At 40.4% G+C, this 16,169-nt stretch overlaps 1 protein-coding gene across 1 annotated transcript; it reads left to right on the top strand.

Moving 5' to 3' along the window:
- The first annotated feature begins 7,796 nt into the window (after positions 1-7,796).
- On the top strand, positions 7,797-14,930 carry pycr1b (pyrroline-5-carboxylate reductase 1b). Its single transcript, XM_084562051.1, has 9 exons — positions 7,797-8,109; positions 8,724-8,812; positions 9,015-9,085; positions 9,232-9,411; positions 10,062-10,169; positions 10,298-10,411; positions 11,373-11,465; positions 12,937-13,100; positions 13,746-14,930. The coding sequence occupies exons 2-9, from the start codon at positions 8,746-8,748 to the stop codon at positions 13,921-13,923; spliced, it is 975 nt and encodes a 324-aa protein (XP_084418177.1). The 5' UTR covers positions 7,797-8,109; positions 8,724-8,745; the 3' UTR covers positions 13,924-14,930.
- Positions 14,931-16,169: the final 1,239 nt, after the last annotated feature.

The following is a 16,169-nucleotide window of genomic DNA, read 5'->3' on the forward strand; positions in this document are numbered from 1 at the left end:
GCAGCTGTTCCATGCTTGGCGCTCGTTTGACTCCTCTCTTCCCACGGGCCTCTGTCTTAAACATAGCTGTGTGACAGAGATGAGCCCCGACAGGTGTCCATCATGACTGTCCCCTCATGATTTTCCAGCTGGGGGCACACGGAGGGACGGGGGACGGGGGACGGCTGGCTCACTGTTGTGACTAATCTGTGATGGCGCATGTTGCTGATGTCAGCTTTCCCCCGTAGCTCTTGTCTATGTTTTGCCAAATGTTGACTGGAACATTGTTGAAGTCTAAATCGTAGCCCTCAGTGTGTCCGAGACTACGTCTAACCCCAGCTTTAGACGGCTACTGTATACAAAACAGTATTTGTGCTTATTTTGAAAGCATTCACAGCGACCAAGACAGTTCATCCATCTAGCATACATACAGACTGTTGAATGTTACTGCAGTGCTACTGTATTAAAGTAAGAGGCGATCGGTATATTTTTAAAAGACCTAAAATAAGTATTGAACACGTTACTATTTTCCTCAGTAAATACGTATATTTCGTATTGACATGAAAACTTCACCTCATGTAATCCACACATGCAAAGAAATGAAACCATAGATGTCCATAAATTATGTTTGATAATGTGAAATTACACAGGGAACACATGAAGAAAGGGAGGTATGGAAAGTAAAGAGACCACCAGTAAGCTGCCTTAATACTAAGGTGTCACACAAGAAACATCTCATGATGGGTAAAGGCAAAGAACTCTTTCAACACCTTTGCGGCCTTATTGTTGCCAGACAAGAAGGATACGGAAGGATTTCTAAGCTTCTGAATGTTCCAGTGAGCACTGCTGAGGCCATAATTTCCACTGAAGTGGAAGGAACATCATTTCACCATAAACCAGCCACGACCAGGTGCTCCTCGCAAGATTTCTGACTGGCATTATCACAAGAGTTGTTCAATAGCCAAGGACCACTTGTGGAGAGCTTCAGAAAGACCTGAAATTAGCAGGAACAATTGATTCAAAGAAAACAAGAAGAAATGCACTCAGCCACTGTGGCCTGTATGCACGCACACCATGCACCACTGCTGAAGAAAAAGCATGGTGAAGCTCATTTAAAGTTTGAAAACGTTTAGACAAGCCTGTGGAATGCTGGGAGAATATAGTCTGGTTTAGATGAGACCAGTATTGAACTCCTTGGATGCCAAAATACACACCATGTTTGTAGGTCAAACGGCACCAAACATCAGCCCAGGAGGTGGGAACATCATGGTGTGGGGCAGTTTTTCAGCAAGCGGCACTGGCATACTTCATATAACTGAAGGAAGAAACTAATGGAAAAATGTACAGAGACATTACTGATAACATTCAGCTGCCATCATCTGCCACTCCCAGCCAATCATCTGACTTGAGTCCAGTAGATAATCCATGGAAAGAGCTAAAGATCAGAGTTATGAGGAGAGGCTGTTTATGTGGAAGAATGGGCCAAAAACACACCTGGGTAATACATGTGACTAGTTTCTCCATACAGGAGGCGTCTTGAAGCTGTTACTACCAATAAAAGCTTTTGTACGAAGTATTAATTTCAGTAACTGAGTTCAGCACTTTTTCACTGTGTCATCCATTTTATTAAACATCAGTTATGGACATCTGTGGTTTGATTTCTTTGCATCCATGGATTGTATGGGTTGTTACCGACATCTGGCACTTCAAAAATATATTCAGTGAGAAAAACAGTGACGTGTCCAGTACTTATTTTATCATGTTTGTCATTTTAATTTGGAGTATACCTAATATTTTAGCATTTCTTATGTAATGTTTTCAGTTCTTCGAGAGAGAAACAGGAAGTAATGGGGTGAGATGGCGCAGGGGGCATGCAGCAAAGGTCTCAGGCTGGTATCAAACCTGCGCCACTGCAGGGAGGACTATAACCTTAAAAAAATAAAAGGAATAAGCTAGTGTCCACGGCTATGTGGTGTCCTGGTAGCTCACCTGGTTGAGTGGACACACTACATGTTTGGTTTTTAATTTTACTCATAAATCACTATTAATCTCAGTTTTTCCATTGTCATTTTTTCATGTATCTATCATATTGATTTTATTGTCTTTTGTCTGTTGTCACTGTTTTTTTTTTTAATCTTGTTATCCAAAGCCTGTTTAGGGACATGTGTGCATGAAAGGTGCTATATATATATGAATAAAGTTGGAGTTTGCATTCATTCTAAATTTATTGAATATATAAATACATGTATGTTGTTTTGCTCCTTTTCACCGAAACTGTACAAATAAAATTCAGGCTTTACTGACAGCGTTGGTGGTTTGTGTCAAGACAACACTGTGACCTTTTCTGGATTAAACTAAATATGATTTATTATTATTATTATTTAAACTAATATTGTGGTATTGGCATTTTATGTAAATATATAGAACAAAGTGAAAAGTAATTTTAATTGCCTTATTTTGAGGATCATTTTCTAGCGTTTGAACACCTTGTCCAATTTCCGCTTGAATGATAAAGAGCAGAGACACCGAGCCTGTCAAGCTTTTAGTACTTTCTCATCATGCTGGTGATCACAGCTGGCGAACAAATATCCTTCTGCGACCTTCTGGCTTCAGTTTTGCCCTCCACGGCCTCCTCCTGTCTGCCTCAAACACCAGCATCCTTTTGTTTACTCTCCTCCTCACTCTGCTGAGCCAAAGATAGAAACACAGAAGAAGAAGAATGACTCCTCTTACAGCTTCTTCTACTTCTGGCTCTTCTGGGATTTTCAGTCTGAGATTTTGTTAGTGGAAAACCGTTTATTAGTTTTGGTTTTGACATCAAATTGAAAGCTGACAATACTCTGGATGCCTCAACTTCACTGCTGTCATTTCTTCTGCGTTCTGTCTTTGTCACTCCTCAGTCTGCAGGAGGGAGACGTACAAACGCTTGGGAGCGATTTTCTGTCTATCTGTGATATTAAATATGCACATCTCCTCTCACTCAACAAAGCTGCTCCTCTCGCTCTCTCTCTCGTGCGTTTTCTTATCCCCGCTCTGCCACTGTCGAGCACACACTTATACACACCTCGGGACTCTAATCACTGCAAGCAACAATTTGTTGTGAACACTTCACCCAGATCTGCTTGTCGCTGTGTGCGCTGGAAAGAAACAAGAAAAAGATTTGTGCTCTGCGGGATTTTTAATAAATGTCTTGGGGTTTTGTCAAAAAAAAAAAAAAAAAAAAAAAGGGAAAGGCTGAATGAGTGTTGTCACGCCTCAGCACACATATAGAGTCTGAGCGATAGATAGAACAGAGGCAGGCAGTGGTAAATTGACTTTGTGTGTCTCTGTTAGACCGAGAGGCAGAGTGCTGCAGATATATCACAAAGAAAAAATGTTCAGCTTGTTTGAGATTAGGCTCAGAGAACAGATTGGTGGGTAATTATTCCAAGGGGAAGAACAGTGACACTTTGTATCATCAGTAGGTTACATTGTTCCCTAAAATGTTCTGTTTTACCCTAAAGACAACAATTAAGACAATCTGGCTTTTATTATTTTTTTTGTTCATCAAATATCTTGTTCTGGGGCTGTCAGTGACAAATCACACAAAAGAGGCAAAGTCAGGGATGTTGTGTTGTTTGTGGAATGTTTTACCTGCTACCCAAGAAATGATTTAGTGTGATATGCACTTATCAGCCATAACATTATGACCTGCTGGTCATAATCACTGGTTAAGTTAATTATCTGCTTTGTCACGGTGCCTCTCAGTGGGTGGGATATGTTGGACAGCAAGTGAGCATTTAGTTCTCAAGCTTAGAAGCAGGAACAGTTAACAAGAGGTTGAATTTGAGTAACTTTGACAGGAGCCGTATTGTAGTGACTAGACAACTTGGTCTCTTGCGGGGTGTTCCTGCTCTGCAGTGGTCAGTACCTATCAAAAGTGATCCAAGGAAGGAAAAGTGGAGACCAGGAGATGGTGCAGGTGGGAAATGAAGGTGGATCCGTGTGGTCCAATCCAACAGATTAGCTACTGTAGTTCATATAGCTGAAAAATGTTGTTCTGGTTCTGATAGAAAGGTGCCAGAACACACAGTTCATTAGGTTGTTTTGTTTGGAGCTGTGCAGGTGTAGATCAGTCAGGGTGTCCATGCCGACCCCTGTCCACTGTAGAAAATGTGGACAATGGTCATACAGCATCAGAACTGTGTTAACAGTTTTAAGCTCCTGTGCTCTTGTTTATATTCATTATCAATCTCTCATGTAACATGTATCAGCTTTGTACTCTTGCTTGTATCATGATTAGATTCTACATGTATGCTTTAGTCACATTTATGTATGTATGACAGATGTATGTTTATCTTGTTCCTCCTGCTGCTCTCTTCTCCTCCTCCTCTCTCTTTTTTTTTGTCTCTAGCCAGTCGGCCTCAAGCAGATGGGTTCATCTCTAGGTTCTTGTTAAAAGGTAGTTTTTCTTGCCACTGTCGTCTTAGTGCTTGATCCAATCCTCAAGACTATATGCATGGTTGTTGATGCTACACAAATAAAATTGAATGGAACTGAATTGGATCCAAACTGGACGATGGAGCAGTGGATGGAAATGGCCTGGTGCGATGGATCAGATTTTCTTGTGTGTGTGTGTGTGTGTGCGTCGCTTATAAGGGGGAACATATGGCAGCAGGATGTGGCTCATTCTGCAGCAATGTTCAGGTGGTGGCACATATCAAAGTAACATCCACTTAAATGCCAGCACCCAGGTTTCCCAGAGGAACATTAAATTTTAACGAGATCATCAATGTTATTTCACCGGCTGGTGGTCTTAATGTTGTGGCTGTTTGGTGGAAAAAACCGATTCCGTTCAGGAGGGTGTTCCTGAAATTTAATATTTCACGTCTGGGGGATTCTCAAGTTCCACACTCCTTACACTGTTCTGGAGGCTTTCCTTGCTGACTTCAGCAGAACATTTCCTGATAGTGGAGATTTATCAGCTGATTAAGCTCACTTGGGCCCTTGAGTTGTATAAACTGGCACATGAGCTTCCCGCTTCAGTTTGCACCTTCACCTCCTCCTTAGCATGTAACATCCTATTTCATAATTGTGTTGCCTTTAGTTTAAGGAAATTACATTGTCACATTTTGGAGAAATGCATGCTCATCCACGATCTGTCTTAAATCAATCTTTGTATAATGTTTTCTATTAGACACTCACTGGCTTATGGCAGCTCCCCTTTATTTGACCGCCATCATCAGGGTTGCTTGTCAGGTTTTACAAATTAGTCACAGAGGCAAATAAATAATCATTTTTAACACTGAGTTGTGTTTTGAATTAATGTAGAGAACCTTCAAATAAAAAGAGATTGAATGGATGTGGTGTTCATCCATTAGACGTATGTTCTGGCAGGGTGGAGAGGGTGCGTTTAAAACATCATCTAACAAGAGAAAACTGGACAACTGATTAATTTAGACTCATCATCACAACTTTTAACCGAGGATGTTTTCTCACTCTGCACAGCTGACTGACGATGATGAGTTTCCCAACAGCTGGTGCTTTGGCAGCTTGAACCCCAATCCTTGCATTCTGTTTTATAAATAGATGTTAGCATACCCAACCTCTCAGTCTGCATTCCTGTGAGAAAATAAATGGAACGTGGTCCCTCAAAGGAGGCATGCCACTTCCTCCTGTGTGGAGTGTAAATTTAGCCTGGCATGGCATGGTATGACTGAGAAACATGAAAGAAAGAGACAGGCAGAAAGACAAGAAGAGGGTCAATCCTATTAAAATGTGCAGAGGGGAGATTTTTGCATCAAACTGACAGTTACAGGTCAAGTTCATGGTTAATTCTGAGAATGTGCGTTGGTGAACTACCGAGGGACAGGCAGCCAAACTGTATCCATATTCCATGGCTCATTAGCAGCACGCTATCCAATTCTGCTTTATTTCAAATTCTGTCAAATCTGTGGGGAAAGAAATAAAAAGCACTGACGTCTCCAGCTAGAATAACAATCTTCTAGTCAAATAGTGGTCCCCAAAATATCCCAAGTCAGTTCTGGGAACCTGAAATGTTTTGTTGGCATGTGAAATGGTGATATGTTGTCTCCACTGGAGAATATAAAAAAGAACAGACAGTAACTTCTGCCTTAAGAACTATAAATAACAGCTGTTATTTATCACACAAGGACAGTTTTAGCATGTTTTTCATGATTTATCATGAAAAAAAAAAAAACAATATATACAAGATAAGGTTTGCAACACACCCTCTACCTCAACACTTCTACAACCGACATTGTGGCCTAACACATGAAGCATGTGAAGCCGGTCTGCTTCGTGTGTCTGTTAAAGAAGAATCTTTGAAAGATTTTGTCTTCGTCTGGTAATTCTTCATAAACTGAAGTATAATTAGTAAAACTTAAGTCTAAAAGTTAAAGTGCCCTTCACGCAGAATTTTCTATTTTGGAATTATATAATACTAAACCCTGTATTTATTAAATTATAACTGATACATTAGCATGAAAACAGCATATAGATGAAGCTGAGACAAAACTAATTCAGAATATTACTGTATTTTATAATTCACACTCATATATGCTGTAAATCTGATTGGTAAATTATTTTGCAGCCATATGTGATAACTTATGTTTGTATGTAAAACATGGCTGGAGTTATTAGTTACCAGTGATGATCCTAAGTTCTGCAGGGCCCCAGGCAAAGATGGAGGTGTTTGGCACTGCAAACTAGTAAAATGTGTCATAAGGTAGATAGAATGGGCCCCTAAGGCTTATAGCTATCAAAATGCCAAAAGGTAGCCATCTGGGGACCTATTTTCAATTTTTTTTCGCAGGGCTGGATTGGTTTGGATGTCCTGATGGTGCGGTCTTGCCAGTTACAAATAAGTATAGTCATTAACAGTTAATATTTCCCTTTAAAATGTAGTGGATGGGAAATAAAAATAGCATAAAATGGGAAAGTCAAAATTTGACTTTGCCTGAAATCAGCGTAGACGTAAATTGCAGGCCTTCGTGATTTATTCACTGACGACTGATTCCATTTGTATTATGGAAATGTATATCAATCTTCAAGTTTTTATTTTTGCTTTTCTAATAATGTATCCTGTTCAGGGTGTACCCCACCTCTCACCCAGTGATGGCTGGGATAGACATGATTGGACAATGGATCCTCTTATGCTATCCAATTGTGTCAACGTGTGCAATTCATCAGTGTAAGAAAGATGGATACAGTATATACATGCTGCATGTACAAGTATATGTAAGATTGATGTAGATGCATTAAATGCATATATGAACGTTAAAAAAGCCTGGGTCCATGTGTTAAACTGACACACTTTCTCTGGACTATAGCATGTACATTGTGTTACCTGATGAATAATTAATACTGTGAATATTTGTACACCACCAGGGCCAGAGGCACAATCTATACAGTTACTTTTCCACTTAAAACCAAACATTTTATTTATTGTATTGTTTCCTATGTCCTGTTCAAATTCCTTGTATATGTGCGCATGTGGCAATAAATCTGAACTATGTATCTATGAAAGTTATTGTGTGTCTCGAGGGTTTGTAGAACTTCACGGCTATTTTTACATTAAATGTCTATAAATATATTTTTTTATATATATATTATATTTTGATCTAACTGAGGTGATTGGTTGAGAAGAACTGCACACATATATGTTTTATAATAAATGCTCTATATTTTTATAGGATCAGTGCTCAGTGCTCTGTCCACACAGTTAGGTTTGGGTGTGTCTGTGTAGAATCGGTGAGATATGCCCTGAATAGGTGCTGTGAGTACAGACTTTGCTCCATATGACCTACATTATAACACATTTATTTGACCTACATCCTTCCGAGCAACTTTACTAAAGACTGATGCAACTGGGCGGGGCGGATTGCATACCCGCCCATATTTACGTTTCTTGTTTCTCATTGGTCAAATGCAAGCGATATCTCTGTCGTGATTGGCCGGCGTCGCTGTCCATTACCGCTCTACCCCAGATGAAAGTTGTGTAAAAAAAGGAAGCCACGTTGACACCGAAAAGTGGTGTTATCTGTTTTTTCTTAGCCCCGGGACGTAACGGTCACGTCGACAGCTTACACCTGTCAACTCGGGAATATCAGTTTGAGCATCTACGGAAAGGTATCTGTTTCTGTTTGACATGTTTTTATTCGTTTTTTGTGGCTGTGAGACCTAGCTAGCAGAGCAGCTAGCCGACACTGGCGGTTGTCAGCTAGCTTGAATAGCAGGTGCTAATATTATCCTTGTTAGCATCTATTAGAGCTTTAATGCTAACGTTTCGTAAATAAATGGGTTGTTGGCAAACATTAAACTGCGTTAAAATCTGATTTCAACACTTGCCAAGTAATTTAAATCGTTTTAAAGATCCCATTTTTTGTACTAGCTGAGCAGTGTAGTGAAGCTGAAAATCAAAGTGTTTTAAACAGAAAAAGAGGCTGTCCGCTTTTGTTTGGGACATTCATGGGTTTTATTTGAGCATAGAGCTGGCAGCTGTAAACGCGCATCAGGCCGAGAGGGCTGTCAGAATTTCAGAGGAGGTGTTTCATCATTATTTACAGTCTGTGCACCAACTCCAGGAGTTTTTCTCTTGGTTTCATCACCACCAAAAGCCCTGTCTCTTTCACTTGTCAATATGCTCAGAGATAAAATGTGAAAGGCATGTTGTGTATTAGGGGCTTAGGGTATAGACTGAAATAAATGAGAGTCTGCTGCAGCTCTCTGTTCTTTATTTACAGAAACACCACATCATCTGACAGGATGAGCGTTGGATTCATTGGAGCGGGCCAGCTGGCTCATGCACTGGTTAAGGGCTTCACTGCCGCAGGTGAGGGGAACTCAACTGAATCTGAATTCATTAACGTCAGATTATACACTCACTCCTCTTCTCTTTGGACATTTCTTACCTCTTTAAAGTCTTTCGTGTGCTGCTGTAATGTGAATTTTGGCTCTGGGGATCAATATGGTCTTATCTTACAGCTGGTGTTTCCCACGTCACCGCCTCTGCTTCCTCTCCTGTCTTTCTCCAGGTGTGATCGCTACACAGAGGATCACAGCCAGCTCTCCAGACACAGATCTTCCCACTGTATCGGGCCTGAGGGTGAGGAGCCAAGTTTCTGTTAGGTTGTGTGGTGTCTGAGAGTGGGAAGTGACGGAGCTAGTCTGCGAGTGTGTGCTTGTCCAAGTTTTCTTCTCTGTACCTTTTAATATCTCTTCACTGACGCCAGTTTCCTTTTTTTCCTGTAGAAAATGGGGGTGAACCTGACAACTAGCAACAAAGAGACGGTCAGCAAGAGTGATGTGCTTTTTTTGGCTGTGAAGCCCCACATTATCCCCTTCGTTCTGGATGAGATCGGACCAGACATCGAGGACCGCCATCTCATAGTGTCTTGTGCTGCCGGTGTCACCATCAGCTCCATAGAGAAGGTCTGTCTCTCAATATCACTCTCTTCTGCTCTGAAATACAAACTTTTCAGGTGCTTGGCTACTTCCCTTTTTCAAGCTTTCATATTGGCACATTTGTTTTGTTGCATCCTCCATTTCTTAGCCTGATATACCGGGACTCGATTCTTATCAAAATTTGAGTCCACTAGCAGGGCATTTGGATTTCATTGTGGTGTGTGACACAACTGATACATAAAAAAACATACCTCTCCACACTATTGGATAGTCCACCAACAGATCAGAGCAATGAATTATGTGATGTATGCCTCTTGACAAATGCTTTAAGTGCGATCAACTGTAAGTTATTCCGTTGTCAATATCTTTTACAACAGACATTTTCTTTTAAACAAAATCGATTCAATGATGCTCAGAGCTGTTACTCTTCTGTCCATCACTGCAAAAGCATGCCAAAATGATTTGAAAAATCTTTTCTGTGAGTAATGAATTTCAAACGGAGAGTCTCCAGACTGAAATTTCCCCATTAAAATTTGTAGGAGAAGGAACTTCAGGCTGGTTTCTATTCCTTCCTCCGTCTTAGTTTAAAAAGCATTTCAGGTGTGATTCCAAACATATAAAAGAAAACCATCACATCTTGTCTCTTCTTCTTCTTCATATCCTTTTCCATATTACAGAAACTGCTTCAGTACCGTGCAGCTCCAAAAGTCATGAGGTGCATGACAAATACTCCAGTGGTGGTGAAAGAAGGTGCTACGGTGTACGCTACTGGGACACATGCAGAGGTAAAGATGGGTGAAATGAGGAATATAAACACAGGGTTGAAGTATTTATGAATGGCTTTGATAAAAAATAAAGCTTGTGCACAAGAAGGTTGGAGCAGGAATTAACGAGCATTTTGTTGTTATTTGAGGTGGAGGATGGCAAGTTACTGGAGCAGCTGATGGCCAGCGTGGGTTTCTGCACAGAGGTGGAGGAGGACCTCATTGATGCGGTCACTGGTCTGAGTGGCAGCGGACCTGCCTACGTAAGTAACAAGATTTTAGTCTTTACTGTGAAATCTTGGAGCGGGGGAAATGATCTGTGAAATCCCTTAAACCGTCTAGATGTGAGTCTTCTATATTTCTTTTCCTTTCGCTACTGAGGCTTATTTGAACTGATGTGCTGTGTTTTTCAAAAACCTATTGCCATTAGTTAAGTGTATCTTCATCTGTCAGGTTTCACAGCCTAAGCTAAATCATTATCTCGTGATCAAATATTTAGTCTGAAAGATGTCAAAAATAATGACATGTCATTGCGTTTATAGCAAGATGTATGCAAGTGCATTTTCGTAGAAAATGTTTGACATGTTTTATATAATGAATGGATGTTTTTTGTTTATTGACTGACTTGATAATTAAACAGATTCATTTATCTTCATCCAGAGTGGTAGTCACGGCAGCACAGACTGTTAAAAACCTCTTCACGTTCACACTGCGGTTCAGTGGTAATATTTTGTACATGTTTTACAGCTTGTCCAAACAGAGAAAAGGATGAACGTGTATTTTTTCTTTTAAAAATCATGTGAGGGAGCCCAGCTGTGGTAATGACTTGTGTGTGTTTCCATATCTGTGGTTAGAAATTAAGAGTAATTGCTTTGCTGGGTTTTCATCTGCTGTCTGCAAAGAGCTACAGCTTTAAACAGATATTTTTTTTAAACCTCACAAAATGTTCGAGTGCATTTTATTTTTCCTGACTGGCTGTCTGACTTCACATGTTAAGAACTAGCCCTTAAAGAGGCACCTTTTTGTTCTGCCTCAGACTACACAGAACAAAGGGTAAGTAATTGATAAAGGAGACGTAGAATAACTGGATTTAAAAGTGTAGTTTTAAATTGAGATTAAAACCATCTGTGATCTGTCCAACTATCTGATGATGAATTCATAAAATGGCTGCACATCTGTTGAAGGCATGCTGATGAAATTGTTGCCAACTTTGTGTTCAAACAGGCGTTCACAGCTCTGGATGCTCTTGCAGACGGAGGAGTGAAGATGGGTCTGCCACGGAGACTCGCTGTCAGACTTGGAGCCCAAGCCCTATTGGTCAGTGAGTGCTTAGTGTGTGTGTGTGTGTGTGTGTGTGTGTGTGTGTCTTTCTAGTATGTTTGTTTTCTGCTTGTTCTCAGATTTTAGGAAACTTTTGTGTTTCTGAAATCTTTAGGACAGACAGAAGGGTGGTTGTTGTGGTAAAGGCATTGTTAACTACTGCACTTACCTGTGCTGGTGACACAGACTTAAATCAGCTTATTCTGGGAGCTTGTTCCCGACTTTGCCTGCACAGAGGTCTTCCTCCAAAAGTGTCCATGACTGTTCCATTTTGTCTCCTTTGTGTCCTTCTTAGGGCACATGAATTCCGTTTAGTCATTTGCTCACTCTGACTTTGTCGTTGTGAGTGATGCTAAACACTGTGCATCCCTAGACATCTGACTGGAATTTTATCTACATTGGTTTAGATCTAGATGTCAAACGTTTTGTGTAATTTTTGTCATCCAGGCTGTTTCAAGACGGTCTCAATATGCACAAAAAAAAAAAAAACACAAAAAGTGATTTCAGCCCTAAACAGAACATAGCCCAAGTCTCCTCGATTCATTACGGCGTCTGTTTGGAGGCAGAGAACTCATTAAGATTGAACTGCTGCTTGCGGTGGACCGAGTAATTCTTCTGTTTGATAACTGCTGCTTAAATACATAAACACAAACGGGGGAATTTGGCTTGCCAAAATGGAAGACATAATGAATAAAAATGATACATAATTCTGTATCTGTTTTCTTCAGGGTATACATAAAATTGAAATGTTTCTTTTTAACATAAGATTAACAATGCAGGCTGTGGTGTGATGAAAATTTGGCAGTTTATTAACATAAATTACTGGAAATTATTGCTTTTGGTGTCATGGTGTCTTCTGTTCAGACCTGTTTTGGCTTTTTAGATGCCATCTTTTTTATGAAGTGCTTCAGTTCTTCCTGCAGCAAAGCACTCTCACAACATGATGCTGCCACCCCCATGCTTCGCGGTTGGGAGGGTGTACTTTGGCCTCAAAGCCTTCAACTTTTTCTTCCAGATATAACGATGGTCATTATGGCCAAATGGTTGGATTTTTTTTATTTATTTATGGGTTTTTTTTTTATGTGACCATAGGACATTTCTGCACAAGTAAGATGTTTTTTCATATGTGCTACTGCAAACAGTAGCATGGCTTATTCTTGGCAGTTTTGGAGCAGAAGCATATTTTTGCACAATCGTCTTCCAGTCTTTTCACAAGGTCCTTTGCTGTTCTGAGAATGATTTGTACCTTGGTGGTACCTTTGTCTTACCCACGGGAAGACAAAATAAATTAATTGTGTCATATATAGAGTAGATGTCCTATTGGACCTGCCAAAACTGAAGTTTTGAAAATTAAAATTAAAAGAATTGAAAATTAATTAGAAAAACATCAACTATCAATGCAACTAATGAAATCATTCTGTGGCTGATCAACAGTTTTGTTTGAATAAATCATCTTCTTATCTTTTAGGGAGCAGCTAAGATGCTACTAGACTCAGAGCAGCATCCCGGCCAGCTAAAAGACAACGTGTGTTCACCAGGGGGCGCCACCATCCACGCCCTTCACGTCCTGGAGAGCGGCGGCTTCCGCAGCCTCCTGATCAACGCAGTGGAGGCTTCATGCATCAGGACGCGGTAAGACTGCATCTCAGAACGCAAATCCTTCGTCTAGTCAACACAGAGTTTCTCTGCTTTTTATCTCCTGTGTGTTGTTCTCAAAATTTAATTTGAATTTAAATTCAAGTCTTAAGGAATGTCTAAGGGCTGATCAGCATGATTCAGAAGAGGCCAGCTCTGTATGATGGTTTGTAGCTCTTCCTAGCCTCCCGGCCAATAGCAGTTCTTAGGGTTTCCTGTTTTGAACGTATTTACAAACTACTGCCACCTGCTGGGGTATGAAGAGTTATTTTCTTTCACATATGTCCAGGATGTAGTTCAGGTCTATTCCTGTTGGCTGTAGTCTTTGTTGATCTATGAGAAAGAACAGCAAGTCTGTTTTAAAAGAGAAGCAGCTAATTTTTGCATTTTGGTGAATAAATGAAGGAAGCTTGCTGTAGTCGTTTCTGCCAGTTTTCAAATGTTTGAAGCAAATTGCATGGATTATATGTAAAGAAATTTTAAAATTCAAGAAATGTACCTGAACTCCTTGCCACTTTGGGCCCTTACTGCGAAGATTAAATGTGACTCTTTATGCTTTTTATAGTTGGTATCAGGAAGGAATTATAACACAACTTAATTTATACTGTAGACTTGACGTTAGGGTTTCCCTTCTTCTTACAGGGAGCTGCAGTTCCTGGCAGACCAGGAACGCATCTCTCCAGCGGCCATTAAGAAAACCACATTGGACAAAGTGCTCCAGCAGCCCGGAGTCACAGTTAGCGGTGTGGCTAATGGGAACGGCAAATCGGGGCTCAGCTTGTTCAACAATCGCGCCTCTGGGATCAAGAAGAAGAACTGAATACACAGAGAGGCATAAACACACACACACAAACATGTTAAAGGTTTTAATGTACCAGTGCGTACACGGATGGACATACACACATCTTCTACAGCTGTTCAACCATAGATTTAAAAAAACTCAGGACGGCTCTGAAATGAATCCAAATTACTTTGCCAAATTATTTATTCATACTTGACATTCAGACATTGGACCTGGTGGTGACTTCACCACATCACACACAGGAACTGGTGCATTCTGCACACTGTTCACAGTTATATTATGTTGTGACCAAGGATGACTGTGTACACATGCACAAATCCAGATACACACTGAAGACTATAAGTGCATTTACAACCTGTCTGTGTTTGGGCTCTAGAGTCTCTGGGGCTGTTAACGGTAATGACCCAGTGGGCCATCATGGGATCATGGTACACACCAGGCAGCAGATGCTGCTCGGGTAACATCAAGCTGTTTATGTACGTTTGTCTTTAAAAAGAAAAAAAAAACAAAAAAAACCAATGTAAATCATCATGTACTCTTTTTCTTTGTGCAAATACTTATTTTTGTTTGGCCAACAGTGTTAACCTGTTAAAAAAAGACTTAACACACATGGAACAGCATTTTAACAACTTTTTTTCTGTCAACACTATGGTCTTGTAGCACATTAAGGACATTGTGTCTTTGGCCCTGTGACCCAGAACATATTTTTTCTCTCATATAAAGGTCCTTGACAGAGCTTTGATTTCAGACGTTGTATGTCTTCAAACCCAAAGACTCATTCGAAACGTTGAAATCTTGACGTTATTATCTGAACGTGCTACAAGAAAGCTCAAATCACTTATACAGATTCTGATGTAAAAGCATAAAGCCAGACGTCGGTCCGTCCTCACAATGTGTTTTTTATGGTTCTTTGTATTTTTATTCTCATGATGTTACATATTATATAGTATTTTGGTTGGCATATCAGCCATTAAATTGGTATGCAAATCAAAAAGTTGATATTAATAAAGAAGCAGCTTCAAATACATCTGTTTCTCTGTTATTTTATGGGTTGTTCCCTCACCTCTCTTAGTTTTTAGGCTTTTCCTTTAAGTAATTAATATGCACCCAGGCCTCCAGATGGCGCCCTTTGATCAATGTGACCCATTTGCACATTCCCGTGAAGATCAAATTACCCTCTTCACATTGCTGTAGAGTGACTTAAAATGTACACTAATCCATCATAAAACGTGACCACAACACATTTAAAATGAAAAGCATAAGCAGAGTAGCGCTACATGCTTCACACACTCATCATCCATATCTCTCCCTGTGACCCATTTCGTCTCGTCTGGTAGGTCACCACGTCCTGAATTCTTTCCCAATCTGATCCATCTTCTGCTAAAATTAGGCCTCGTGTATGCCTTAAATAATAAGAGGTAAACGTGTTTTCCCTCACTGGCCTTTCAAGTGCATTGTGATTGGCTGCTCTAAGAGGAAACACGATCCAGTTTTAGAAGCCTTCTGTCAGCAGGACATATGACCAGTGAGTGGGTTCACGATTTTCTCTCTCCACTCTCTACAAGAGGGTGCAGCAAGTGATGGGAGGTTTGCATTACCTAAAACTAACATTACTGTAATGTAGAAGGAAAAAAGTTTTATGGAATTGTCAGTTTAACGTGTGTTATGTAGCGCTACATTCATTCTTGAGCAAAACGGCTCCTGAAGATACTAAATTTGATTAGATTAATACTGGTGGTGGTGGTGGTGGTGGTGGAGGTGAACCTTCAGTCCAGTGGTTCCTAATCAAGGGGTCTAACCTTTCCAAAGAATCACATGAGGAGTCCAAGGGGTTCTGAAATGATTTAATGCAAAGGAAAACGCAATTTCATCTCACTTTTTTGTGTAATATGCAATGATCAGCTGTAACATGATGACCACTACCATGAAAAACACTGATTATCTCCTTATCATTTTACTTGTCAGTCGGCGGGATCTATTAGGCAGCAAGTGAAAATCCCGTCCTCAAAGTTGATGTTGTGGGGTGTTCCTGGTCTGCAGTGGTCCAAGGAAGGAAACGGATGACCTTGTGACAGGGTCATGGGCGGTCAAGGCTCATTGGTGCACATGGGGCAAGAAGGCTGTGGTGTGTGGTCCTGTCCAACAGTTGCTGTTGCTTAAATTGCTGAAAATGTTCATGGTAGTTGTGATAGCTGCCAGAGGACACGGTGGATCACAGTTTGTTTTGTAAAGGGTTTGTGTATCCATGCTGACCACTGTCTGCA

Source organism: Chelon labrosus (assembly GCF_963514085.1).
Source record: "Chelon labrosus genome assembly, chromosome: 2".
Lineage (NCBI taxonomy): Eukaryota > Metazoa > Chordata > Actinopteri > Mugiliformes > Mugilidae > Chelon > Chelon labrosus.